Raw genomic sequence first — 26,200 nt, 5'->3', positions numbered from 1 at the left:
GCCTACAGAAAGTGACGGGTTGAACGGCGACACTACTTTCTTTACCTAGATTTTACATCGCATCACGCTCTAGATCAATAGCTCGCCTTTTTTCTCCTCTCTGTGTATTTGTATTTTTATTTTTATGTGCAATAAAGAGTTTACATACATACAAACATGATTCCGTACTGTGTGATGTTTCCACATTTGCAGAAGATATGACTGGGGCATTAGTTTATTATATTATCCTCGTAAAACGTACACCGACCAGATCGGCGGCAAATTGAAGAGAGGCTATATAGGTTAGAAGTACCCGAAAGCGTCGAGCATGTATGAGGAGAGTGATGAATGTGGATGAAGCGAGAGAAGTATGTCAGAATAGAAGCGTATGGCGCTCTATTGTCTCTGCCTACCATACAGGAAATAAAGCGTCACGTATATGTATGTATGTATGATTTTTTATTCCATAAAAATAAATAGAAAATAAAATTTGAGACGTAAACGGTGTTAACTTAAATGAGTTCCGTAGAAGAAGGTGACATATGCACAAGTGAACTCGACAACGCGTGTCTGTTCCGGCGTAAATAGTTACAAGTGCTCTTACAACTCTGAAATTCTATCTAGTTTCCATCGATTAATGGTACATAACTATATACATCGTGCTTATTAAAACTTTTACTGATCGTGAAATCTATATAAAACTTTTATTGCTAAGATCATAATACGTTACGAATATTTTTTCCCGGTTTATATTGATTTACTATTAATAAAGTTCTAAGAGGTAATATGCTACCTTTTACTCCGGAATCTAACGGCAGAAGCACTTAAACCGTAAAAGATAAAAACACACTCACTATTATTTCGTCCCATCCGACGAATAAAGTCACTTCTGCAAAATTGTTACTTTTCACTAGGGGCATTTGAATTTTCGCTTAGTTTAATTTGATTATAGCTTTGTAAGTAATAGGAATTCGTCAATGCAATTAAGTATAGTTTTTACTAGAGTTGTCAGGATTACTTTTTAGTAGCAATCTTTTTAAATGTTAAGGCTTTCAAGGAATTCTGGGTCTTAAAGTAATATGTAATTGTTTTCGTGGGAACGCACAGCCAAAAATTCGGTGTTAAGAGAATATAGAACTATCTTTGTCGGAGTTTGACTTTGTGAACCGAGGTCTATAGGCATATGAAACTTTATTCCTCGGATATTTTGATATTTTTTTCAACAACATGTGACTATCTATCTATCTATCTTCTACGCCGTTAGCAATAGAGTCATGTTCAGATATTTTTTATCAAATTTTTGCTCACATGTTTATGAACTCGACTGTACGTGATTATTCGCAATGACGAAATAAATAATAATTAATGCTTATTACAAACGACATTGCCCATTAGGTACTCACAATATGACACTTGTTCCTTGTGCTTGTTTGTTATGATCGCACATGAAAATTATATAAAAAGTTTTAAAAGTAATGTATTTCATCATCATCGTGATCATCACATCCGCAGGATGTCCACTCTTGGACATAGGCCTCCCCCATAGCCCTCTAGTTGCATCCACCGCGAACCCGCCGCTTTAACTAGGTCATCCTTCCATCTCGTTGGAACTTTTCGGCCCCAACAGCCATACGTTCTCCATCCTATATGGCCTGCCTATTGCCACGACTTCAACGAGCTAATTTGTTTGGCCATGTCGATAATGGTGACCCTTGTTCTTCTACATATCTCCTCATTTCTAATTCGATCTCGTAGAGAAATCCCGAGCTCTCTCCATAGCTCGCTGAGCAACTCTGAGCCTATTTATAAGGGCTATAGTGAAGCACCACGTCTCCGATCCATATGTATTGTCATCACTGGCAACACACATTGGTTTAAAAAGACTTTCGTCTTAAGGCACTGAGGAATTTTGAACGAAAAGACATTGCTGAGTTTTCCAAACGGTGCCCATCTGTGTTGGATTCGACGATTGGTCAATCTTCTCGAAGTTGAACTTACCTAATTTGACGGTTTTTCCTATGTATACATATGCGTCAACAACTTCAAGAACCGAATTCTCAACCAAAATAGGAGTAGACACCTGTTCTTGACACTCGATTGAGGTTTTCGAGTAGCGTACTGAGTTCTTCCATCGACTTTGCCATAACCACGATATCGTCGGCAAACCGAAGGTGAGTGATGTATTCGCCGATGAGATGCCTAGTCTTTCCATTCCAGAAGCTTGAAGGCGTCTTCGAAAGCGGCAGTAAACAGTTTCAGAGATATGACATCTACGTATCTTACGCCTGTTTTCAAAGGAATCGCATTCGAATTCTGTTCGTGTACTCGGACCGACATAGTGGCGTTGTTATACAAACACTTTAACACTTCGATATACCAATAGTCAACGGTATCGCTGGAGAAACTCAAGCACCGCTCACGTTTCGACCGAATTAAAGGCTTTCTCGTAATCCACAAACGCTAGACATAGTGGCAAGTTATACTCTTCGGTATTCTGTATGACTTGCCGCAGCGTATGTATGCGGTCTACGGTACTATAAGCCTTTTTGGAACCCGGCTTGTTCAGGTGGCTGGAAGTCATCGAGCCTGCGTTCGAGACGATACTTGCGACATAATAAGAGTTAGAGTAACCGTTTCGGTATCAGAAATTTCATTTATAGGCGTCAGTTCCTTTGTAGGCGATGGTTCCAATATTGGCGATGTGCCTACAGAAAGTGACGGGTTGAACGGCGACACTACTTTCTTTACCTCTATACTTATTTTACATCGCATCACGTTCTAGATCAATAGCTCGCCTTTTTTCTCCTCTCTGTGTATTTGTATTTTTATTTTTATGTGCAATAAAGAGTTTACATACATACAAACATGATTCCGTACTGTGTGATGTTTCTACATTTGCAGAAGATATGACTGGGGCATTAGTTTATTATATTATCCTCGTAAAACGTACACCGACCAGATCGGCGGCATATTGAAGAGGCTATATAGGTTAGAAGTACCCGAAAGCGTCGAGCATGTATGAGGAGTGATGAATGTGGATGAAGCGAGAGAACTATGTCAGAATAGAAGCGTATGGCGCTCTATTGTCTCTGCCTACCATACAGGGAATAAAGCGTCACGTATATGTATGTATGTATGATATTTTATTCCATAAAAATAAATAGAAAATAAAATTTGAGACGTAAACGGTGTTAACTTAAATGAGTTCCGTAGAAGAAGGTGACATATGCACAAGTGAACTCGACAACGCGTGTCTGTTCCGGCGTAAATGGTTACAAGTGCTCTTACAACTCTGAAATTCTATCTAGTTTCCATCGATTAATGGTACATAACTATATACATCGTGCTTATTAAAACTTTTTCTGATCGTGAAATCTATATAAAACTTTTATTGCTAAGATCATAATACGTTACGAATATTTTTTTCCGGTTTATATTGATTTACTATAAATAAAGTTCTAAGAGGTAATATGCTACCTTTTACTCCGGAATCTAACGGCAGAAGCACTTAAACCGTAAAAACATAAAAACACACTCACTATTATTTTTTAAATAGAAGAAATAGCTAATTACGTCTTTCTGAACCATGATGACTATCCTCTGTTGGACCATTTGTAATTAAATCAATAATTTCACTTGTACTTCGTTGATTCGTTGGTCTAGTGCCAAGTTTATAAGTCGTCTCGAGCGACGATTCGTTTTATTAGGAGTTAAATTCATGCCCCACAAAATTAAGATAAAATTATAAAGAAACCCACACCAAAGAAAACGTGCCAAAATAACATAAAGTAATAAAGCGTGTCATCTCCCGTGAAGACCGGTGACGACTGACGATAGAACCCCGCACGCGCCACTCCGCGGGGCGAGGCGACCGGCGTGTAAAGTTCTATCGAGATGTATAACTTTCTACGTCGAGCTCATATCACATGGAACTTTTTTAGGGGTTGAAATCTCAAAAAGTACTTGGATTTGAGAAATAATTTATATACAGAAATGAAGCTGGAGAATAGCTTAATAAAACAAAACAATAAAATCAATTTAGTCATTTATTATCATACAACCTTTTTCGTCGCATGGGACGATTTTGTAAATAGAAGAAATAGCTAATTACGTCTTTCTGAACCATGATGACTATCCTCTGTTGACCATTTGTAATTAAATCAATAATTTTCACTTGTACTTCGTTGATTCGTTGGTCTAGTGCCAAGTTTTATAAGTCGTCTCGAGCGACGATTCGTTTTATTAGGAGTTAAATTCATGCCCCACAAAATTAAGATAAAATTATAAAGAAACCCACACCAAAGAAAACGTGCCAAAATAACATAAAGTAATAAAGCGTGTCATCTCCCGTGAAGACCGGTGACGACTGACGATAGAACCCCGCACGCGCCACTCCGCGGGGCGAGGCGACCGGCGTGTAAAGTTCTATCGAGATGTATAACTTTCTACGTCGAGCTCATATCACATGGAACTTTTTTAGGGGTTGAAATCTCAAAAAGTACTTGGATTTGAGAAATAATTTATATACAGAAATGAAGCTGGAGAATAGCTTAATAAAACAAAACAATAAAATCAATTTAGTCATTTATTATCATATAACCTTTTTCGTCGCATGGGACGATATAGACATCGCCTAAGTAGAGATTGGGTGTTGGCGATAAAATTATCGATGTTTGTTTCTGACTGAGTGTTCTGTTGAGTTGAATTTTTATCCCTTTCCTTCACGAAATAGAAAAGAAAAAAAACCTATGAAAAATATTTCGCGTGAGTCACTGTAGTGTCATGCGATTGGTCAAATTTATTTTATTATTTTTTTTAATAATAAATCACGTCTAGTTTTGCTATTTTATAATGCAATAACAGCGCAGTCGATGGAAAAATAGTAGATTGTATTTTTTTTCCAATAAACTGATAAAAATCATTACCTAGAGGTATTTCTCAGAAGTTTAACGTCTTAACCGCGTCGTCTTCGGCGGTGTAATTATAGAAAACCTACATGTTTCTTTTACCCGCAACTTCGTACACGTACCTACGTGACATAGGATAATTCCCGCGTGGTAGAAATAAGTGAACTCTACAGAAAACTACAATATCCACGACTGAATTAAAACAGGCTTCTATTATTCCGGGAATCGATTTTTAAAAAGCTTTTACTAATAGTTATTTTTTAAATCAGCTTCGTTGTTTCAGAGATTACCTGCAGCAAACAAAGAAACAGACAACATTTATATATTTCCCTATCCTATGGGAATTTCGAAAAATCCTTCCTCAGTGCATCTCTAGGTTACTTACTTCTAGGATACTTTAGTGTACGTGCATGCCAAATTTCAAGTCTCTAGCCCCAGTAGTTTAGGCTAGGTTGTCTGTCAGTCCTGTTTATCTGTTTATTTGACCGCGCATCACTTGAAAACGGCTGAACGGATTTTGATTTTATCTGGACTACCAGTTCTCTAGCGTATGCATCTGTGAACTTTACTTCAAGAGGGAAAGGAATTAGAAGTAAATTAGCCGCTTACTGACACAGACCGAATTCCACGCGGGCGGAACCGCGGGTAAAGCTAGTGTTGTTGTTTTGTTTTTCAAAGCACTTTCTTGGCCATAATTAAGTGCTGTAAGGAGGCGATACGTATGGATATTAATGCATTATAATTATGATTAGGAATAATTAATGACCGAGTAAATTAATAATTTTCTATTATTTCGTAGTATGTTAAATAATTATCTATTATGCAATTATATGCGTGTTGTAATAAGTGTGTGTTTTTTTATATACAGCCATATTACGTACCAGAGGACAATTTTGCCAGTGAGTAGTAGGTTTTACCCTGAGGTTTTGCCGTTGAACGGTAGAAAAATTCTAGAAAAAAGAAGAATAATTGAAGAATATTGATGTATATCAACTTTGTATCTTTCTTTAGTCGAATAACTTTTAGAAATCGCAATTTGGTTGGCGAATCAATCGCTTGTTGTTTTGTTTTGTCTATTCTTCTTTTTTCTTTTGCTTTTGTTAGGAGTGAGAAGGGTAAAGGAGACTGGCCTATGCCTATTTCTTTTTTATATACTGGCAACCCATTTTGTAATGTTAGTATTTCTTTTTATTTTATTTAAATAGGAAAGTATTTTTATATTTTTAAACTAAAAATTGTATCGGTCTCACTTAGCTGTACTTTTTTCAATGTATAATGACCAGATGGTCCCAAAGGAAGACCAGCGCCGTTCGCAAGACCGGCAGATTGCTGATTTGGGACCATTTCGTGACATGCATACGTAACAATTTTTTATTTTATTTTTATTATTGTTGCTGTCTTTTTTAATGTCACGAATAAATGTTTTCTTTCTTTCTTTCTTTCTTTCTTTCAAAAAGAAATATGATATGAGAGGTAATGTAATGGTGGATAGACGATGATAGCGCGAAGGAAGGAAGGCATTTTTAGTCTACTTCAGGGTTTCTCAAAGTGGGGTACGCGAACCCCTAGGGGTTCGCTATTCGACTGTAGGGGGTTCGCGACAAGGTTTACGTGATGGTGGCTGCAAGATGATTAAGATTGGTTTTGGAGTCTTTTTGTATTTTTTATTTCAACTCCAAATTTGTTACTTATTTGTTTGTTATTTGTTGTTGTTTGTTTCAGTTTGTATTTTCGTTGGCATGACGATTCGTACCTATATTTATTACCTTTTATTGAAATAAATAATATACATTATATAATCATGATGATTGAAATAAAAATAAACTTAGTTTCTTCAACAGCCAGTTTTATTACTTTCTTTGGGGGGGGGGGGGTTCGCTGTCGTCTAGAAACTTTATATCAGGGGTACGTGGAGCCATAAGTTTGAGAAACCCTGGTCTACTTCATTACTTAATGTTTACTTTGTCCTTGTTTCCTTGTTTACCTTGTCCCCAAAAGATGGCACTGTGCAATGTGTGGCAGTTAATTTATTGTCGATTAATTTCATTGTATTATTAAATCAATTATTCAATCAAATATCATGATATGATAATGATGATGATGATCGTACCCCCTTCTTCTTTTAGAGTTAATTTGGCAAAATGATGTATTTATGCCACAACGTATTAATTTCAGCGCTACCCCTCCCCCATTTCAAGGGTTGAATTTGTATAGCCTATAACCTAACCGGGGATTTTCTCGACAGATTGGTAAAGTTTGCATTCAAAACCATTTAGCCGTTTTCACGTGATGCGCGGTCAAATAAACAGACAAACAGATAATCAGACAAAAATTCTAAAAACTGTTGGAACGTGTTCTGTTATCAATTCTTAGTATCCCCAGCCAATTTTTTTTAATATCTTCCATGTACAGACTTTCGACCCTCTTCAGCTTTATTATATAGCAGGGTTTCTCAAAGTGGGGTTCGCTATTCGACGGTAGGGGGTTCGCGACAAGGTTTACGTGAGGGTGGCTGCAAAACTGGCAAGATGATCAAGATTGGTTTTTGGAGTATTTTTTATTTCAACTCCAAATTTGTTACTTATTTGTTTGTTATTTGTTGTTGTTTGTTTCAGTTTGTATTTTCGTTGGCAAGACGATTCTTACCTATATTTGTTACCTTTTATTGAAATGAAAAAGTAGGGGTTCGCTGTCGTCTAGAAACTTTAACAGGGGTACGTGGAGCCATAAGTTTGAGAAACCCTGTTATATAGTATGTAACAGAACGAAAGGCAAAGCTGATATCTGATTGATGGTAAAGTGGAGTAAGTATGTTGTAATAACATACTTTTTTATTAACTTTTAGTTGCTGTTTTTATTCGCTCAATCTCAACATGACGACCATTTTCACAACCAACCGGGTTCTAGAGACGTGCAGGACGCATTTTAGGCATAACATGAACAGCTAACGATTTATGTCATTTTATTAGTTGTCATTGATAAGATTGTAAATAAATAATACAGGAGGTTATACAATAATGCTTTTTTTTCACTATCACAAAAATATGCTAAATTTCCATAATCATATTTGTGGTTTAAACATTAATGGATCTCTTTCTTTGCCTTTTGTTCTGATACATACTGTATGTAAAGAAGATGTTTAGATAAAAGATAACGTTGATTTAAAGTTCTAAATTAATGTTGCCGGTTGAAAAGTTATTACCTTTTTTCGAATAGAAGCTAATGACCAATAAACGCCAAGATTTCAAAGTGTGTGCCCAATGCGCATGTGCGCATTTCCGAGGACACGGGTTTCGGTATTAGTTGAAGCTTTTGGCAGTTCCATTGTTTTTTCTATTCCGTGAACTAGGTAGGTACTATATACTGATCCGACCGAGGATCGAACCCGGGACCTCAATCTTCATAGTCAGGTTCTCTAACCACTCCACTCCACTCTAGGGTCGTCCATTTTATTTATTACTTATTAATTTAAAACCTTGACAGGGGTGTTCAGTCTAACTAACTCAGATATAATCTATCTGCTCAAATATAGTGGGTTAATTTTGAAACACCTTATAATTTATAAATGAAATACTGGAGTAGTATGGGTTTCATAATAACTTACCTTGAACATTTATCCAATATCACAGTCCCACACGATTTTCTTTCCTTTTATTATAATATTATAATAAAATATTATAAGTTCATTAATTCACAATTCCTGGCGTAACTGCTGGCTTGGCCAGTGTAAACAGGATGCAACAATTAAGTCGATACTATTTATTTTCATATATTTTTTTTAAAGAAATATTCACAATTCCATTTTCAAAATCACTAATAAAAAGTTCATTAAATTGTCCGATGGAACAACAGGCGTTTAAAAATTCACATATATTTTCATATATTATAATTTCACACAATTTGTTGATACGCTGTTGTCTGGTAACGAATCGTATCGACAGTGGAAGGTTTACCACATTGAGCACTGGCTTAAATACATTTTAGTTGGACTAAATCCCAATTTAACGCATGACCGCAGTCGATTGGAATATTATGTCTTATTTTAAGAAAAACGAGCCCAAACATTATTACTTCACAAATACCGTCTTTACCTTTGTTTGGAGAAGAACATCGAGGCATATGTTTTTGATGCAGGTGTGACAAATACATTCACCTACTAAATATGTTGCACCAAATTAATGAAACTATAGAGTAATATAAAGTAAACAGGACGAGGAATCAAAGGAGGAAGAAGGTCATACAGTAAGGATGACAGCTTCGGACATTTGAAGAATAAGTGATCAAGGAAGCCCTCATCTAAACCACATTCTCACAAAGAGTTGTCTCTCACGAGCCTTGTGGAGTAAATACAGGAATGACTCAAACTTAGTCTTGTGGAGTAAATTACACATATTCGATACACATAAAAAATACATTAGATGGAAAGAATAAAAATAACATCAAATAGTATAAAGTGGGCCCCACTCATCATAAATTATAATACCCCGAGTATAATCTACAATCCATAACTAATATAAAACAATACTAACAATATAATACAAAACATATAAAACAATAGCAAATGTCAAACCAGCCGTCAAAGCTACAAATACGCTAAAAATATTTGGGGCCTGTTCATAAAATTTGAGAGTAGCCACCCACTGACAAATTTTTTGGTGGTAGATAAATATGGTACCGTCTTTGGTTATTCGGACAAAACAAACAGAGACGGCATCACTTCTTACTTCTGTCTGTGGCACCGTAGCTCTTAAACAGGTGAACCGATTTGAATGCGTTTTTTTTATTAGAAAGAAAGATTTCTAGCGATGCTTCTTAGACATGTTTTATCAAAATCGGTTCAACCGTTTTTGAGATATTGAACTTTGGAGTGACAAAGTCGGGGGCTTTTTGTTGGTTAGGTTATTAGTTACAATATAAATTATATATTGACTATTCTAGTAAAATTACCTACACAAAAAAGCAATCTATCGTCTAGCGGACATGATGATCTCATACTGCTTCATGATAGGGAAGTCGTACCTGGTCGCCACAGCGCTTTGTTTGTGTTTGTATTTTCTTGTATTTATCTTCTCAACTGAGGTTACTTCAGAACCGTGCAGTACCTTCAGAGATAATTTAACCTTTAATTGAATAAAGACTGGTTTTATATGCGCAGTTATTTCTGACTGACTTGGCCCTGAAGAGGACTAAAGAAGACCCAAGCTCGGCTGTTCCAAATTCATTTTAGTTTAGTTTTTATTCATTTTGAAAAAAAATGACTTTCTGCCAAGTTTCTTGCGGCGCATTCTTCTTGGCAATGATGGTCTTTCCGAAAGCGCTGGTAGTTTAAAAAAAACCGGCCAAGATCGTGTCGGACACGCCCAAGATACGGTTCCGTAGCAGTTACCAAAAAAATAAGTAATATTTTTCTAAGGATTTCGTATTTTGTACGGAATCTTCCAAGTTTAGGTATATTTTATACCTTAGGCTGCTATTTACTCATAAACTACTAATAATTCTCAAGTAAATAATTCTCAAATTTTTCCACCCATCGGTTTAGATTTTAGAGGGGGGGGGGCGCTCGATTTTAATGAAAATTTGCACTTTAAAGTTGAATATTTCGCAAACATATCACCGAACCGAAAAATCGTCTTAGCTTTAAATGACCTATCCAACGATACCCCACACTATAGGGTTGGATGAGAAAAAAAAATCACCCCCACTTTACGTCTATGGGATGTACCCTAAAAAAAAATGTATTTGTATTTTTTATTGTACCATTTTGTCGGCATAGTTTACATATGTATCTGTGCAAAATTACAGCTTTCTAGCATTGATAAGCCCTGAGCAAAGCCGCGGACGGCAGACAGACAGACAGACATGGCGAAACTATAAGGGTTCCGTTTTTGCCATTTTGGCTCCGGAACCCTAAAAATGACGTGTAAAAGTGCCCATTGCGGCCTATTTACTGAATAAATGATTTGAATTTTGAATTTGAACCTAGAGGCGACAGACTCGGAATCTGTCTACCTGTCTGTCTAGCTCACTGTACGACTGCGCTTGGACAGGTTTTTAGTGTTATTCGAGATCGATAAGTCAAGGTCAAGAGCAGCCGAATCACTAACCATCCTTAACCTTCAACCTAACCTGACAGCGTCGGATTTGCTCTGGCTCATTGATCTCTATAGTCCATTCAGGATACATTGGACTCTAGAGGGTCACAGAAGAAGAGGTTCTAAACATTTTTGTGAAGTCGTAATAATGATGATGATGATTAATAAGTAATAAGAAGTAATAAGATGAAGTCATCATTTTGTTTACTTTGCAAGTAGATTAATACGTAATGTACTTATAAAATAACACAATATTATACTCAGCCTTGGAACCGGCGTACGACTTTGTGCCATTTGCGGTCAAACCGGCTGGCCCTTGGGGAGTGGACGCCAGGTCGTTGGTTTGGGAATTGGGGCGCAGGATGAGAGACAGAGGAGGTGACCCCCGTTCCGGGTCATACTTGGTCCAGCGGGTCTCGTTGGCCATACAACGGGGCAAAGCCGCTGGGTTAATGGGTACGTTTGGGCCAAGTACGAGGTGGACGGGTATGGAGTAGTTTTTGTTTTACTTTATTATAATTTATTCTCTTTTTTTGTGATTTTTGACATTTTTTTTATTGTACAACTGTTTTTTTTTTATTATAATTATGGTTTTTAATTTTTGTATATTATTATGATTATGTTATTGCTATTATGTATTTTTATGTGTATCGAATAAATAAACTAAGAGATATTATACGTAATTTTTTACATAATATTAATTCTATTTATATTTATACATAATTTAATAACTGTGTTTCGTGGACTCATCCGCTCTCATTCCCTGTTTAAAAATATTCTACTCGTGGTTTCTGCTATAAAGCGCAAGCTTTTTTCCATTCCAAGTTTTATGAAATTTGGTGCAGTGCTTTAGTTGTGAAAAGTTAACTATTCGTATATGGTTAAAGGTCATCACATTTTGATCCAAACTGGCGATTAATAGCTATATATAATGTGCAGAATATTTCTTGAGTCAGCAATAATACAAATGTTCCATTTTTTGCAGAATGTTCTTTACCTCTGCCTCTTTAGGTATTTTATAGGAAGACGTTTCTGTTTTTAACAAAATAGGAAAAGTTTTTTTTGTATTTAAATTACTATATGAAAAATAGCAAAGTTAAGCTCACTAATATTCATTATAATTGCAAAAGATTGTAAGTCTGTATGTTTGTTTGTTACCTACCACTTCACGACTTAACCGCTGAACCGATTTAAGTAAAATTCGGTATACAGATAGTACAAGTCCCGGGGAAGGACATAGAATAGTTTTTATCTCGGAAAATTGCATAGTTCCCGCGGGATAGCAATAAACGGATTCTACGTGAACGGAGTCGCGGGCAACAGTTAGTTAATGAATAATTGAAACCAATATTGACGTCTTCGATATTTTAATTAGAATTAAGTTTAGACCGTATAAAATGCACTTTATTAAATGACTTCCTGAAGCGTGCATTATAAAGAGCCCATTTTCCTTCTGTCCATTCCGATATTGAACAGACTGTAAATACGTAATCTAGTGCCGTAATCGAATGAATTCGCCGCTAGAGGCGCTAGTGTAGCGTGAGGTCTCCGAAATGTCAAACCTCATAGTTTTTGGGTGAGCTACGCGGGTTTATTTATAATTAGAATTTTTTTGTGAATATTTTGCATTACCTGACATTAATTATGGCAATTATGCGTTACGGGGCAATGAATGTCTGTGTTTTGAGACAGTTTTGTCTTTCGGAAACTTTTGTCCTCCCTTTTTTCCGAACAAAACGGGACTAAGCAACACTGTGGTGGCTGGATATTTTTATGGTACGGTTTTAAGGTTTTAACGCCCGTAATAACAGACTCTGAAAGCCACACTTAAAAACCTCACGCAACAGTGCGCCATCTAGTGAGACAAAAAACGATAGCCCTCATTCTACGACCTGACGTGAGGTCCGTTTGACGTTTGCTCGTGATTGGTTAAATAACTAAATGAGCCAATCGCAAGCAAACGTCAAACGTCAAACGGACCTCACGATATTAACGCCATCTAGCGATATTTTGCCTCTATGAAAACTCTCATTGTTTTAATCAAGGTATTATCGTTCAGTGAAACAACGGTTTGCTTATCCATTATATATTTCATAGATAAACTAATTGGCTCAACAAATGGAACAGTAACAAGGTGATAAACATTTGGCTAACAAACAATGCGTGATACGCTTATTACTAAAACCATACAATGCTGGAGATTAACTAATCACGACTAGTACGATATGACTCTGACCTTTCTTTTGCTGCACATTGTCACGTTAAAAATTAGCTGTACTGTACCATTAGCACTTTGTCACTGTAACTAAATAGAAATATTACGAACTGTTCCAGTATTGTTGTTTGCGCCGACAAAGACTTACCCCCTTATTCATAAAACTTAACAAGCCTATGTTAACTAACAAATGCTTTGCCCCTTTCTAACAAATACAAATGTCGAAGTGACAAATAAGGACAAACGAATTTTAGCGGCATTTTAACTAAAATAGGTTTGATTGTCGTTTATGAATAAGGGGGTAAATGGTTAAGCTACTTGTGCACTGGCAGCTTATCAAAACACATAAAGTTTAAAAAGCATAACGAACACAATGCATAATGGTCATTTCACATAATATTTTTTAGTGAAACTGTTATACTAGACAAACCTCTCGGAGCGTGTACTTTAATCCTGTTAAGTTGAAAGTTTATTACAAATTGTTATATTTTTCAAACTTCATGTAATTTAAAATGTGATGTTCCTTTTGAACTTTAATTTACTTTATGTCATGTAAGTTGTTATTTGCTTCGCTTATAAAATGTCAGACGTTTACTTATACCGGGTGTGGCCAGTAATACAAGCAAAAAATTAAAACATAGATCGTCCTCGTCAAACTAAACAACATTAGTTCAGCGACTTTTAAAAATAATGGAGTCTTTGAATTTTCCTTTTTTCCTACAAATTAAATAATGCTATCAATGTACGCCATCCTAGAACACAACTGACGTCGCCTGTCGCGGTACAAACTTCAAGCATTTTGCTTTACATTGCTTCTTTGAATAAACATAAAAGTATAATAAAAATTAAAAAACTAATTATTTTTAAAAGTCGCTGATTTAATATTGTTCAGTTTCAGGAGAATGATGTTTTAATTATTTGCTCATATTACATGCCACACCCGGTATAAAGTTTTAGCGATAAAATACAATTTTAATACCTACAAACTTTCTTTAACGGTAATTGATTACTGTATTGTCATTCAAATATAAACCAAATTCGAAGTCAATCCAAACATTGGAAGAGGATCGATTTGAATTTGGCATAAGTAAACAAAAAAATTAAATTAAAATCGAGTTTAAAAAACTTGTAGTAACCGGCTTCACGGCTTTGCTCTTACGTTGTTGCTTAACGACCAAACTTGTGGAATTTGACAACTCTCAAACTGGATTTTGCCACAAAAATGTAAACAAAAAAGTACGATGCGACGTGCAGAATGTTTTTATTCGAGCTCAATAGTAGATTGTACAACGAGAGCATAAAACGAGCCATTTTACCCAAGACGTTCATATCGATACCTCCTACGTATACTGGTACAAGTGACAAATTTCTGATTTTTAGTTTTTTGCAATTTTGTGATTAATATTTCCTTATTTACCTACCACAAAAAATTTGCACGGATATTCCTATTAGTTTTGGAAATAAAGTGACGTATATGAATGCATCTAACACCGTTTTGCTAATCGGTACAACGTATACTGAGGCAACCGACATGCACCACTATACGCGGCACCGATATTGTCGCGGGGCCGGGGAAGTCGAGTGTAACTGGCAGTTGCCTCAGTGTACGCGCTAGCCGTCGCTGCGTGCGGACCGTTTAAACTGTTCTACGAGCACATAATTTGATAGTATATATAAAAAAAACATGTTTTGGTCTGACAATTGCGGAGGGCAAGACCACAATAGCCGTATTTCTCATAGACAGTCATGGAAACTAAATCCAATGTGAAACCTTTTCGTGATCTATTTCGCTATGATTTCTTTGGCAAATGTATGGGATGTCAACATAACATTGGTAGTACAACGGTTCCACCCCAGTACCAGTACGTGATTCAGTTTCCTCGGCTATACCTACATGTACGCGTGCTAGAAACATAACATTGCAGTATTACATTGCATTCTGGTAGTTGAGCATCCCCAAAAAGAAGGCGAAGGCATGCATGCTTTAATTAAAATGAGAACAGTAAATTTCAATATACCTACAGGTTGATAAAAAAATCCTGTACTATACTGTAACCCATATTAGGGCTACTGATTACTAATACGATATAAGTGGGAAAACATCGAAATTAGAAAGTCTTCTTGCGACTCCACTTCCATGCAAAACACAGTATTTTTCTACTTGGATCATATTAGTAATTAGTAGCCCTAATGTGGCTTAAAGTACTATACTTTAGGTTTTTAATAACCCCCTATACACATTTTTTTATACACACCTAAGAAATGGTACCTGGCTATGTATATGGCGAAAACGGGTAAACCGTATGAAGTTATAGAAGTTTCCCAAGACTCGGAAACAGACACAAAATTTAAATCTATTGTCAAGAAGACATTAATATATAAGGCGTATTATTAAAATTAATGATTATATCATGGATAGGTAAATTTGGAAATAATTCGATCCGCATTGGCGAGCTTACTCCAAATAGCGAATTGAGAACTGTTTTAAATATGTAGTTGTGCTAAATACTTGTGATGTATAGATATCACTAAAATATGATTGTAAATCTGTTTACAACATATACCTAGGTTTATTGCCAGACTCTTCTCAACAGAGGTTTTTTCGAACCGGTGGTAGATTTTTTTGACATTCATAAGTGCTTGTTACAATCTAAATTGAATAAAGATATTTTGACTTTGACTCAATATTTCATGTCAAAGCTTGGCTTAAGCAAAGTGCTAATCAGACTCGCGCACGAAGGGTTCCATACCATCTATACAACTTCATTAGGATTAGCAAAAAAATTGGCAAATAAATTACATTTGTTGTATGGGGGCCCCCTTAAATATTTATTCTGTTCTATTTTTTGTTATATATATATTATATCGACTACAGTTATACATAATCTGTGAAAATTTCAACTGTCTAACTATCATGGTTCATGAGATAGGTGACAGACGGACGGACAGCGAAGTAGTATATAGAAGTAGGGTTTCCGTTTATACCCTTTGGGTACGGAACCCTGAAGAGGCACAAAAAGCTAAACCGTTATGTGGATACAAATGGGTGCGATGCGATATATGTATCACATGAGGAACCATTCACAATAAAATACGAGTACACATTTGAACAGGAATACGAATCCATTGAATGTGCTTCCATTAATTTAAAGCACTTAATACAATTACTTTTCTTAATAAAACCATTTATATTTCAAGTGAGGTTTTTTATAAAGGTATATTTCTGTATTTTGTATAGCACGTTTAAAACATTACTAGCGGTATATTGGTACAAGTGGCATGCTAATGTTAGCGTATATTGATGCAAGTGATAAAAACGTTTATAAATCAATAGATGAAGGTAAAAGAGCATCTGTTTTATTGTTCATTGCAAGACATATAAGTATTTCATCTAAAAATTCATAAACAATATAAAAATATCGTTAGATCAGTAATCTACGCATTACGCCGTATACTGGAGCAAGTGGTAATTAGCTCAGTATACCGCACAACTACAAGATGTAAAATACGCGTATAGTAGTGTATCTGCAATTTCTCAAAAACTATAAGAAAATTTCAAAATTCCATGAATACAGGTAGAGAGCAAATATTTTCTTTAGAACAATGCAAAATTTTGAAAAGTTATATCATCAAATGAGAAAGTTACAGGTTTTGGAACCTTTGAACAGCTCTCCTGTAAATTTATGATTATGCACTTGTACCAGTATACGTAGGAGGTGTCGATATAGCCACCCGAGCCGGTACGGCGAGGGTGGATAGACACGTCGAGGGGAAAATGGGTTTAATGCTCGAGTTTTACACTGCTTTTCACTTCGATGGCGAGGAAATGAAATAGAAACAGTGGAAGCAATTGTTCACTTACTATGTATCTTTTATTGTTCACGCATTACTATTATATAATTATATTTTTTAGTTTTATTGATTTATTTGGATTGATATAAATTTTGGAATGAATTTTGGATTTTGGTTTTATTTAAATTAAAAGTTATAAAAAAAAATATATAAAAACTTGTTTGTTTGTGGCTGTTTACACCTGATTGCCTTGGTCTTAGTCGAAGATTTTACTTTTCACCTCAGCAGCTCAAACAGGCAGGTTTTGCTATGAAAAATCAGTGAGCAAAATCGCATTGCTCACTCCGTGAGACTAAGTAGCTTTTTAATATTTTTTTAAATGCTGAGGACAGTGCTAAGCACTCACCGAATTCCAAATATTTGAACTTGACTTTGATCTGTCACTTTCACTACAATATGAAAAAGCGAGAGATAGGATGAAATCGATACTAAGTTCTGTAGGCCTAAAAAAAAATGTTCGGATACACATATAACCGCAAAATTACAAAACGTCTGTTATATTAAGTGTGTAGCGTATTACTAAAGGGATTTAGGATAGCACTTATTGTTCGAAGCTTGTACGGTGCTTTTCTCAAATATAAACTAAAAACTACAAAGATAAATTAGCAAACAAAAATATCATAAATTAACGAATATCCTGCTTAATTTTACATTTTTCTAAGTTTTTTTTTCTTTTTAATTAAGCAATAAGCATTATACCTACCAACCTAATAAAAAAATACTGTGTTGACCTTTAGCATTAAAAATATGTCAATAATGAATTAATTATAATAAGAACAAATTCAAAAAACACGAGGTGAAATTTAAAAAAACATAGTCAATTATATGACAGCGAAATATTTCCGAAATGTTACCATTTTCCCACTCTTTCAATAAAGTATGCAACCTAGTTGTACGAAAGCCGCTGCTCTTGTTTTTTTTTTTATATAAAATCGTTCCGTATAATGCCTACCTCTTAATAAAGTTCGATCAAATATTTGTCAAATTAAATGAATTTGCAAGTAATCTATTTATATTCATGTTCAATTTTATGTTATTGTTCAAACAATAAAAATCCTAATAAAATCATATTTAAAGGTTTATATTTTAGTGTTTCACTCTTTTAGGTTTTTTGCAGTTAAAAAGTATGATGTTACGAGTTACATTTTTGAGGAAAAGTTTTAAATATGATTAAGTAACTACTATATTTATTTCTGAACAATCGGATTATATTTTAAAGCTTTTGATATTTTTTGTCTTCTAAATATATGTGGTTTTATTTTAACTTTTAATTTAAATGTTCTCGCTGCTTAGGTGAAAAGTTATATGTGTCACACGAGACCAAAGTTTTTTGCATCTCGTGTGTTTGAATCCCTCGCTGATCTCAGGATTCTAACCTAGAATCACTCGCTATCTCTCGTGATTCAATTGTAGAATCCTTCGCTTACTCGGGGGATTCAAAATCAACACTCGCACCAAAAAACGACTTTACTCTCTTGTTGCACAAATAACTATTATGCACTGGAGCAGCGTTTCTTAACATGTGGTCCGCGGACCTCTGGGGGGTCCACAAGTATGTGTATGGGGGTCCGCCGTCTTATCTATAGACATTTGAATTCATGTTTTTTATTCCTGTCCTTGAATTCGTGCTTGATTGAAAAAGGTTCAGAAACGCTGCACTAAAGTATAAAAAGTCATTTTATGTCACCGGTACCCTTAGTGTAAGTTTTCGGTTACAAAATACGTCTCGATCGCGTTCGCGTTATAATCTCAATTTATATGGAAACACGAACAGCGCCTCTAACGGAACCGAGATTTTACGCGAACGCGATCGAGACGTATTTTGTAACCGAAAACTTACACTAGGGGCACTGGACCCAGCATAAACATGAACTTTACGAGCATGAGAAGTGAAAAATATATTTTTTTGTTTTTAGCAACAAAAGTTGATGTAGGTAGAGGACGGGTAGGTACTTTTGTATCATTTTGATAAAATTTGAGAAGAATAATGGACGAAATACATGGTTATTTGATATAATGCAATTTTTTTCAGAAATATTGTCAGCTTTACAGACTACTTATAATATCTAATACCTTTAAACGAGCAATTCTAGTATATATACATACACAAATGTATATATAATCAGAATCTGGGAAACGGCTCCAAATGGTGCTCCAACGATTTCGATGAAATTTGGTATGTACTGATTTTCGGGGATGATGAATCGATCTAGCTTGGTCTTATTCTCTGAGAAAACGCTTATTAACGAGTTTTAGCCCGAGCGAAGCTCGGTCGCCCAGGTACTTTAAATTTTACCTAACAAGTAGGTACATTACACGATCACAAAATTATCTTTTGCAGGTAGTAGGACCTTGTGCAAGGTCCGCCCGGATTGCTACCACCATCTTGCTCGCTAATCCTGCCGTGAAGCAGCAGTGCTTGCATTGTTGTGTTTCGGCGTGGAGAGTAAGACAGCCGGTGAAATTACTGGCACGTGAGGTATCCCATCTTAGGCCTCTAGGTTGGCAACGCATCTGCAATAGGTACCCCTGGTGTTGCAGATGTTTATGGGCGGTGGTGATCTCTTACCATCAGGAGACCCACTTGCTCGTTTTCCATCCAGTCGTATAAAAAAAAAATCTACAATCAAGTGTACCCGAAAAGTATGCTTTATCAAATTTGAATGACATGACTATGATATATTTTGTTCATTATTATTTTTAAGCTTTATCTAGGAAGACAGTTTTTAGTTTAAAATAAATAAAGCACAGAGGTTGCGTTAACTACCTACCTTGAGACGTGGCGACTCTACCGTCACAGTCCAGCTTTACCTAAGTTAGGCTTGAGTCACAACATAATTGAAAATGCATCTAGATCGATGTTAGCATAATGTTTAACACATATCTTGCTTTTAATTTATGCGGCGTCGTGACCGTGAATCGTGATCGTGATCGACTCAGTTTGTATTTTCGATATGGTTTCACGGGATACCCGTAAAAGTAACAAATTTGGAGTTGAAATAAAAAATACAAAAAGACTCCAAAAAACCAATCATAATGGATTCCTAATCACTTTTTAGTGAATTCAGTTTCCAAAACTGTTTTATTGATGAAAAAAATCAAAAAGTTCTACACATTTTCTTTATTTTGTGTAATAACAATTTAGGCGGTCAAAGCGCCCAAGTTTTGCTTGACAATATACATTTATATCCATATAATAGAGCTAAAATAGAGTAGATAAACTACTTAATAAATTTGCAACACGCAAAAATAAATAATAAAAATAATTGATACGGCGGTAAAATAGCAGAAGGCACACATTTTTATGTAGAAATATAAGTGGATCGCGGGTTTACTTTTTTGTAAAGTAACATTTGCAATTTAAAATAAATGGGCGTGAAATATCAGTAATTTGTAGGGTTTCGTAGCATAAACTGTTCTATTGCTAACCGTACTTCATTTATTTTTCCAAATTATAGTAGCTGTTATAAGAAGCAACACAATAAACAGCATATTTATAGCAATTTTTGTTAGGTCTTAATAAATATACGAAACCCTTCGTATTTCAATGAATCTCGCTCTTGGAATTACGAGGAAATATTATCATTACTTCTAATCAGCACAAAATTGACGATATTTCACGCAAGTTTATTTCCTCTGCAAATCTGTCTTAAGAAGTAAGTATTCTAAACAAAATAGACGGTACAATTTTATTAAGATAGTAGGTAATTAATTAAGGGCCTGTTTCACCACTTGTCGACTAACTTTAAGTGACGGATATCAGTGATGCCGTCTTTGTTTGTTTTGTCCGAATAAGCAAAGACGGCATTATAATTGTCGACTAACTTTAAGCGTCAGATAAAAGTATAATTCTATCTGACACTTAAAGTTAGTCGACAAGTGGTGAAACAGGCCCTAAATAACGATATATATTCAACGTTACTCTACTTAATTTGTAACATATTGACGAGTAACGATGAGTCGACGTTGGTTTTACACATGTTAGAGATATAGTTGTCGATATATGACTAGTAAAGGCTTACATATGCTATTTAAAACAATACAAGAAGTTAACATACTCAGATTATGTCCTTATGATATTTCAAAAGCAGCTTAAGACTTATCATTAATTTTAGATTTCCTAAATATCTCGGTGATAGCCCAGTGTTTTTTAAAATTTCAACCATTTCAAAGGAATCAACGCACGTACAGACTGATTTAAAAAAAATGTGAAGACTGATCTATCTGTCATGCGCAATGCTACTGCCATTACATAAGTGAGTAAGCAGAGGCTGTATTGCCTAACGTTTCTGATGCTCGCGACCGCAGTCAAATGACAGATTTTGTATGCGAAATCTGTCATTTGAATGCGATCGCGAGCGTCAGATACATTAGACAATACGGCCTCGGTATGTCTGTTAACCTTGAACTTCAACTTCATACCGACAAAGTACTAATACTATCACAGATAAAAACTGTATTATTGCTATCTTTTATGTAACGTGGAATTCTCTCGACGACAGGGAAAAAATCTATTGTTCACGCACAAAACTACACATTTTTTGCATTAGCACGATTAACTTTTTGTACTAGCCAGTTTTCTTACGAAAATAAACTTTTTATACGTTTTTATACTTTAGGCAGGGTAGGTATGTTTTGTTTACATTTTTTGTGATTTCACCAGTTGAATTTTCAGAAACCACTAAGTGGCATGTTTTTACCTGTGTCCATCATTTAAACGGCATAGTGAGTGACAACTCAGATAACAGAAAATTAACTTTTTTAATAAGATAATGCCCTGAAAAAATCTAATTATTTTGTCATTTACACTATCAGAAAATATTGGAAACATATTTTTTCAATTAAACAAAAAATGATGAAGACATATCGAGTTGAAGTTCCGCGTGTCGTCAGCAGGGCTACTACGAAATTTGAAACTCGAAGTTCGTATCGTACCGTCCCTCTCGCTCTCGTATTAAATAGTATAAGTGTCAGAGGGGCTGCACGACACGAACTTCTAGTTTCGAGTTTCGTAGTAGCCCTGCAGGCGTGCGACATTTTTTCTCCCGAACTTTGACGTGCTTTTTCTGTATTTTTTTAATAAAAAAAAGTTTAATTTTTAGTTATAATCTAACTGATGTACTAGTTAAAATAATATTCTTTTTAGCCAAAAAACTACCCCATTATATTCTCTGTAGCTAACTCGAAAAGACAAATCCTACTCCTAAGTTCCTAACAGAGATAAAAGTGTTAGAAGAAAATTATCACAAATTTTCTACTTACAGGAAGACTGTCCAAGTTATTTGTTTCCACTACTTAGGTACTTTGTATTCAATATTTACATTTAATGTGTGCAGGGTAAAAACTAAGTTATTCGAATATAAGATCGGCATGATTTAGTGAAGTTTTATATTTCGAGTCATTGCTACAGGCTTAAAAAGTTGTATTTGTTTCATTACAATATACCTAGTGCAATCCACGAAGACGCGTGATTTTGTCAAAATTGGACATTAATGACAACCACGGCACGCGTCATCGGGAATGACTCTACCTATAGTATCCAAGGTATCAGAATGGATCTAGAATAATAGGAAATGCCTTCAAATTGTGTGTGTGTGTGTGTGTGTGTTACTGGTAGCCAGGTTTTTTAAGGGAGGTTAAGGTAACATATTTCTGTAGCTTAACCATGACACATTCACAGAACTTCGTTTTTATTTTTTGGGGGAATTTGTGTCAATTTCACCTGGTATTGCTTAGATTGATAAATCGGGGTTAAGTTTGTTGGGGGCTCCCATATTTCCGAGGGTGTTAGCACTGCTCTTCAACTCGAGAGGCAGACACTGTTAGGGGTACGGGAGCATTTAGTGCACATGTAAGGGCATGTTTCCCTTGTTTTGCTTCGGAAATGTTTATCCTTGCCCCGGATGGTATATATATAATATCTTGCGGACGTCGCCCACTTGGTTGTTTGATCAAGATTTAAAATTGCTCGAGGACACACTCAAACAGACTGTGGAGTCTGTACTCAATGTGAGTTTGGATGAAGTACAATGGTGTCAGGTGGCTTTTCCTATTCGTCATGGTGGTCTCGGGGTGCGTCGGGTTGAGGATGTTGATTTGGTGGCATTTTTGGCCTCGGCATTTGGTTCGGTGGATCTTGTTGCTCGTATTTTATCACATGATGGCAACAACGTCTCTGTGCCTTTTGTGTCTGAGGCCTTGGAGAAATGGGCTGTGCTGTGTCCGTCTGACGTACGCCCCGACAACCTTGCGGTTCAGAGGGGGTGGGACGACATTTTAAGCAAACTCACCTACTCTCGCTTATTGGATGGTGTTTCGGGGGCTGATCTGGCGCGTCTGAAGGCAGTGGCGAAGCCAGAATCTGGAGCATGGCTACATGCTTTGCCGTCTCCTCAATTGGGTACGCTGCGTGATAACGACTCTTTAAGAATAGCAGTGGCCTTAGGGGGGTTAGGGGCTTAGGGACTGGGGGGCAAGGTGTGTGAAGTCCATCGCTGCATTTGTGGTGTGATGGTGGAGGAGAACGGGTACCATGGGCTCAGTTGCCCGGGACGCTTTCCGAGACACGAGATTAATAAGATTGTCCGTCGGGCCATGGTTTCAATTAATGTGCCATGTGTTTTGGAAGCACCGGGTTTGTCTAGGACGGATGGCAAGAGGCCGGACGGGCTTACTTTAGTTTCCTGGCGAAGAGGGCGTTGTCTCTTGTGGGACGCAACGTGTGTTAGCACATTTGCTGCATCCCATTTAAGGCAAACCGTTGGGTCGGCAGGTTTAGCGGCAGCAAATGCCGCCAAACTAAAACACGCCAAGTATTCCGCCTTAAAATCCACCTATGATTTCGTGCCAGTCGCTGTGGAAACGGCTGGACCCTGGGGCGATGAGGCCCTTGAGCTTTTTAAGGAGCCGGGGCGACGATTGAGGGAGAAGGGCAACGACCCCTGCTCAGGGTCGTGGTTAGTTCAGCAGGTCTCCATCGCTATTCAGCGGGGCAACGCTGCTGGTGTAATGGGGACCTTTGAGTCGGGCAGGACACTGGGGGGATCGTATATGTTAACATTTTTATGTTTTTTATTTATATGTATAGTTTATAAGGTTTGACGAGGCTTGTTGCAGATGTATCAATGTGTTTTTTTTTATTAATTTGGCGAAGCATGTGGCTGAATATTTTTATGTTTTTAATTATTCTTCTTTTTATGCAATGTAAACTGTTATTTTTTCTATCTAATAAATGATTTTATATTTAAATAATAAACTAAAATTCAGACTTTGTTAAATTTCTAACAAAATGATAATTGCCAGCAATGTACAGCAAAGTAAATTGACAAGTAAGTGTAAATGACAGCCGACAGATACTTTGATTATGTATGACTTGTCAATTTACTTTGCTGTACATTGCTGGCAATTATCATTTTGTTAGAAAGTTAACAAAGTCTGAATTTTAGTTTATTAATTAAATTAATGTCATGTTTAAGTTACTGAAACACGTTAGGTAGGTACTTTAACTTCCCTTAGAAAAAGCCTGGCTGCCGGTACCACACTGTATTATTAATTCCAGATTTATTTTATGATACCTTGATATATGACATTGAAATGATAATCGTAAAAAACACAGAATGATAATTTTTGTCTTAAAACCAATCCTTAACAAAACAATCAAGATACTTTTTCGAGACATTAAAATGTGTATCAAATACTCTAAAATACTACATAAAATGATATTTAGTTAGCATCGATATTTGGCGTGATTGCCCATATAATAATTATTCTTATAAATTCTTATAAATGACAAGTCATCCACGTACCTAATCCAAATAGTTTTATCTAGCGTAGACCAAAGTAATCACACAACATTGCTATGCAACAAGCATTTAAAAGCTACACTTTCTTAAACAGAGCTTGCTGGGCTATATCATGAAAATTATCACCTTATTTATACTTAAAAACTTCTTTAAATTCTAACCATACCTATTGAACAAGACTAGCTATTTCAACATGTAATTAACAAACTTCGGTCAACAGTATCTTATTTAAAATTCTGGAATGACTTATTTAAAAACATTAATCAAATAAGCTCTTAACATCTTTCGAGTAGTTTTGAGAATTTAATTGATGTAATAGAGTTATTAACTTCGACTTGGTTAAGATCGCGGGATCGCGGTGGATGCGGAAAGCACAAGACCGGTCTGAGTGGAGAGCCTTGGGGGAGGCCTATGTCCAGCAGTGGACGTCTTTCGGCTGACATGATGATGATGATGATGATGAATAGAGTTATTTGGCAGCTCAAGTATGGTTTGAAATATTCTTGTTGCGACTATGGGGTTATTTATACTAATCAGAAATTAGGATTATGATCTTAATAAAAATTATGGAAGATTTCTAAATTGAAAAGTCGTAGTTTGATTTTCCTTTCCTGTTGTTAAAATACGGAAGCATTCAGTTAAATCGGTCTTAAGTGTTGAATCAGAAAGCTTTTTAACCCCACACGCAAAAAGCGGCTTTTTAAAATTTTACTTGTCTATGTCCGTTTGTCTGTGGCATCACAACTCCCAAACGTGGATCGATGTTAATGTGATTTTTAGTCGAAAGCTGGTTTAATCAAAATGGTTCTTAGCTAAGTTCCATTAAAATCGATTCAGCTGTTATGAGATATTGACCTTTGAAATGACAGCGGCGAGATTATTTCAACTTTTCAAAGTTATTTATTGACGGTTTCATTCATTTGTATCGACAATAGGAGACCCTTCAGAAGCTTAACCAATCACAACTCGTCTAAGCTCAATCCTCCTTCCCTCTGCTAATGCTAAATCTACGATGGAACTTAAAACCTTTCTTCTTTTCCTTTTCCTCTGGTTTACCTTCCACTAGATTATCAGCGCTTTTGGCTACCTGCACACTCTTTCTCCTATTCTTCATAGACTTAACTAGCTTGTAGAACTTCCCTCTCTTCTTGGTTGGGTCCTGCGTCATGTCCGCTGGTTCTTCTTCGACCTCCACGCTGAACTCTGATGATATGTCACCTAAGTCTTCGACGCTTTGGCTCTCTATCTGTTTCCGCGGCACCTCTAGCTTGGCCTTGGAAGTTTCGGGTTTGGGCTCCTCTGGTGCTGGTGGCGCGTTGGGATCAATGCACTGGAATTAAAAGGTAATATTTG

General features: G+C 36.1%; 2 protein-coding genes across 4 annotated transcripts in view; both read right to left on the bottom strand.

Moving 5' to 3' along the window:
- Positions 1–8,812, bottom strand: part of fusl (transmembrane protein fuseless) — a 55,268-nt gene extending 46,456 nt beyond the window's left edge. For 2 of the 3 annotated variants that reach the window (XM_074093719.1, XM_074093723.1), the window contains exon 1: positions 8,491–8,812. In XM_074093719.1, the coding sequence (XP_073949820.1) occupies positions 8,491–8,499 (9 nt within the window). In that variant the 5' untranslated portion in view covers positions 8,500–8,812. Of the gene's footprint in view, positions 1–5,767; positions 5,788–8,490 lie in introns of those variants that run through there. The other variant, XM_074093721.1, reaches the window with a different exon arrangement.
- Positions 8,813–16,921: 8,109 nt separating this feature from the next.
- Positions 16,922–26,200, bottom strand: part of LOC141432206 (START domain-containing protein 10-like) — a 54,972-nt gene continuing 45,693 nt past the window's right edge. Inside the window, exon 6 of the mRNA XM_074093717.1 lies at positions 16,922–26,177. Coding sequence (XP_073949818.1) covers positions 25,824–26,177 — 354 coding nt within the window. The 3' untranslated portion in view covers positions 16,922–25,823. The remainder of the gene's footprint in view (positions 26,178–26,200) is intronic.

The sequence above is a fragment of the Choristoneura fumiferana genome, chromosome 10, assembly GCF_025370935.1.
Source record: "Choristoneura fumiferana chromosome 10, NRCan_CFum_1, whole genome shotgun sequence".
In the NCBI taxonomy this organism is placed as follows: Eukaryota; Metazoa; Arthropoda; class Insecta; order Lepidoptera; family Tortricidae; genus Choristoneura; species Choristoneura fumiferana.
The sequence above is the reverse complement of the archived record's forward strand: the minus strand, read 5'-3'. Positions and strand labels throughout refer to the sequence as shown.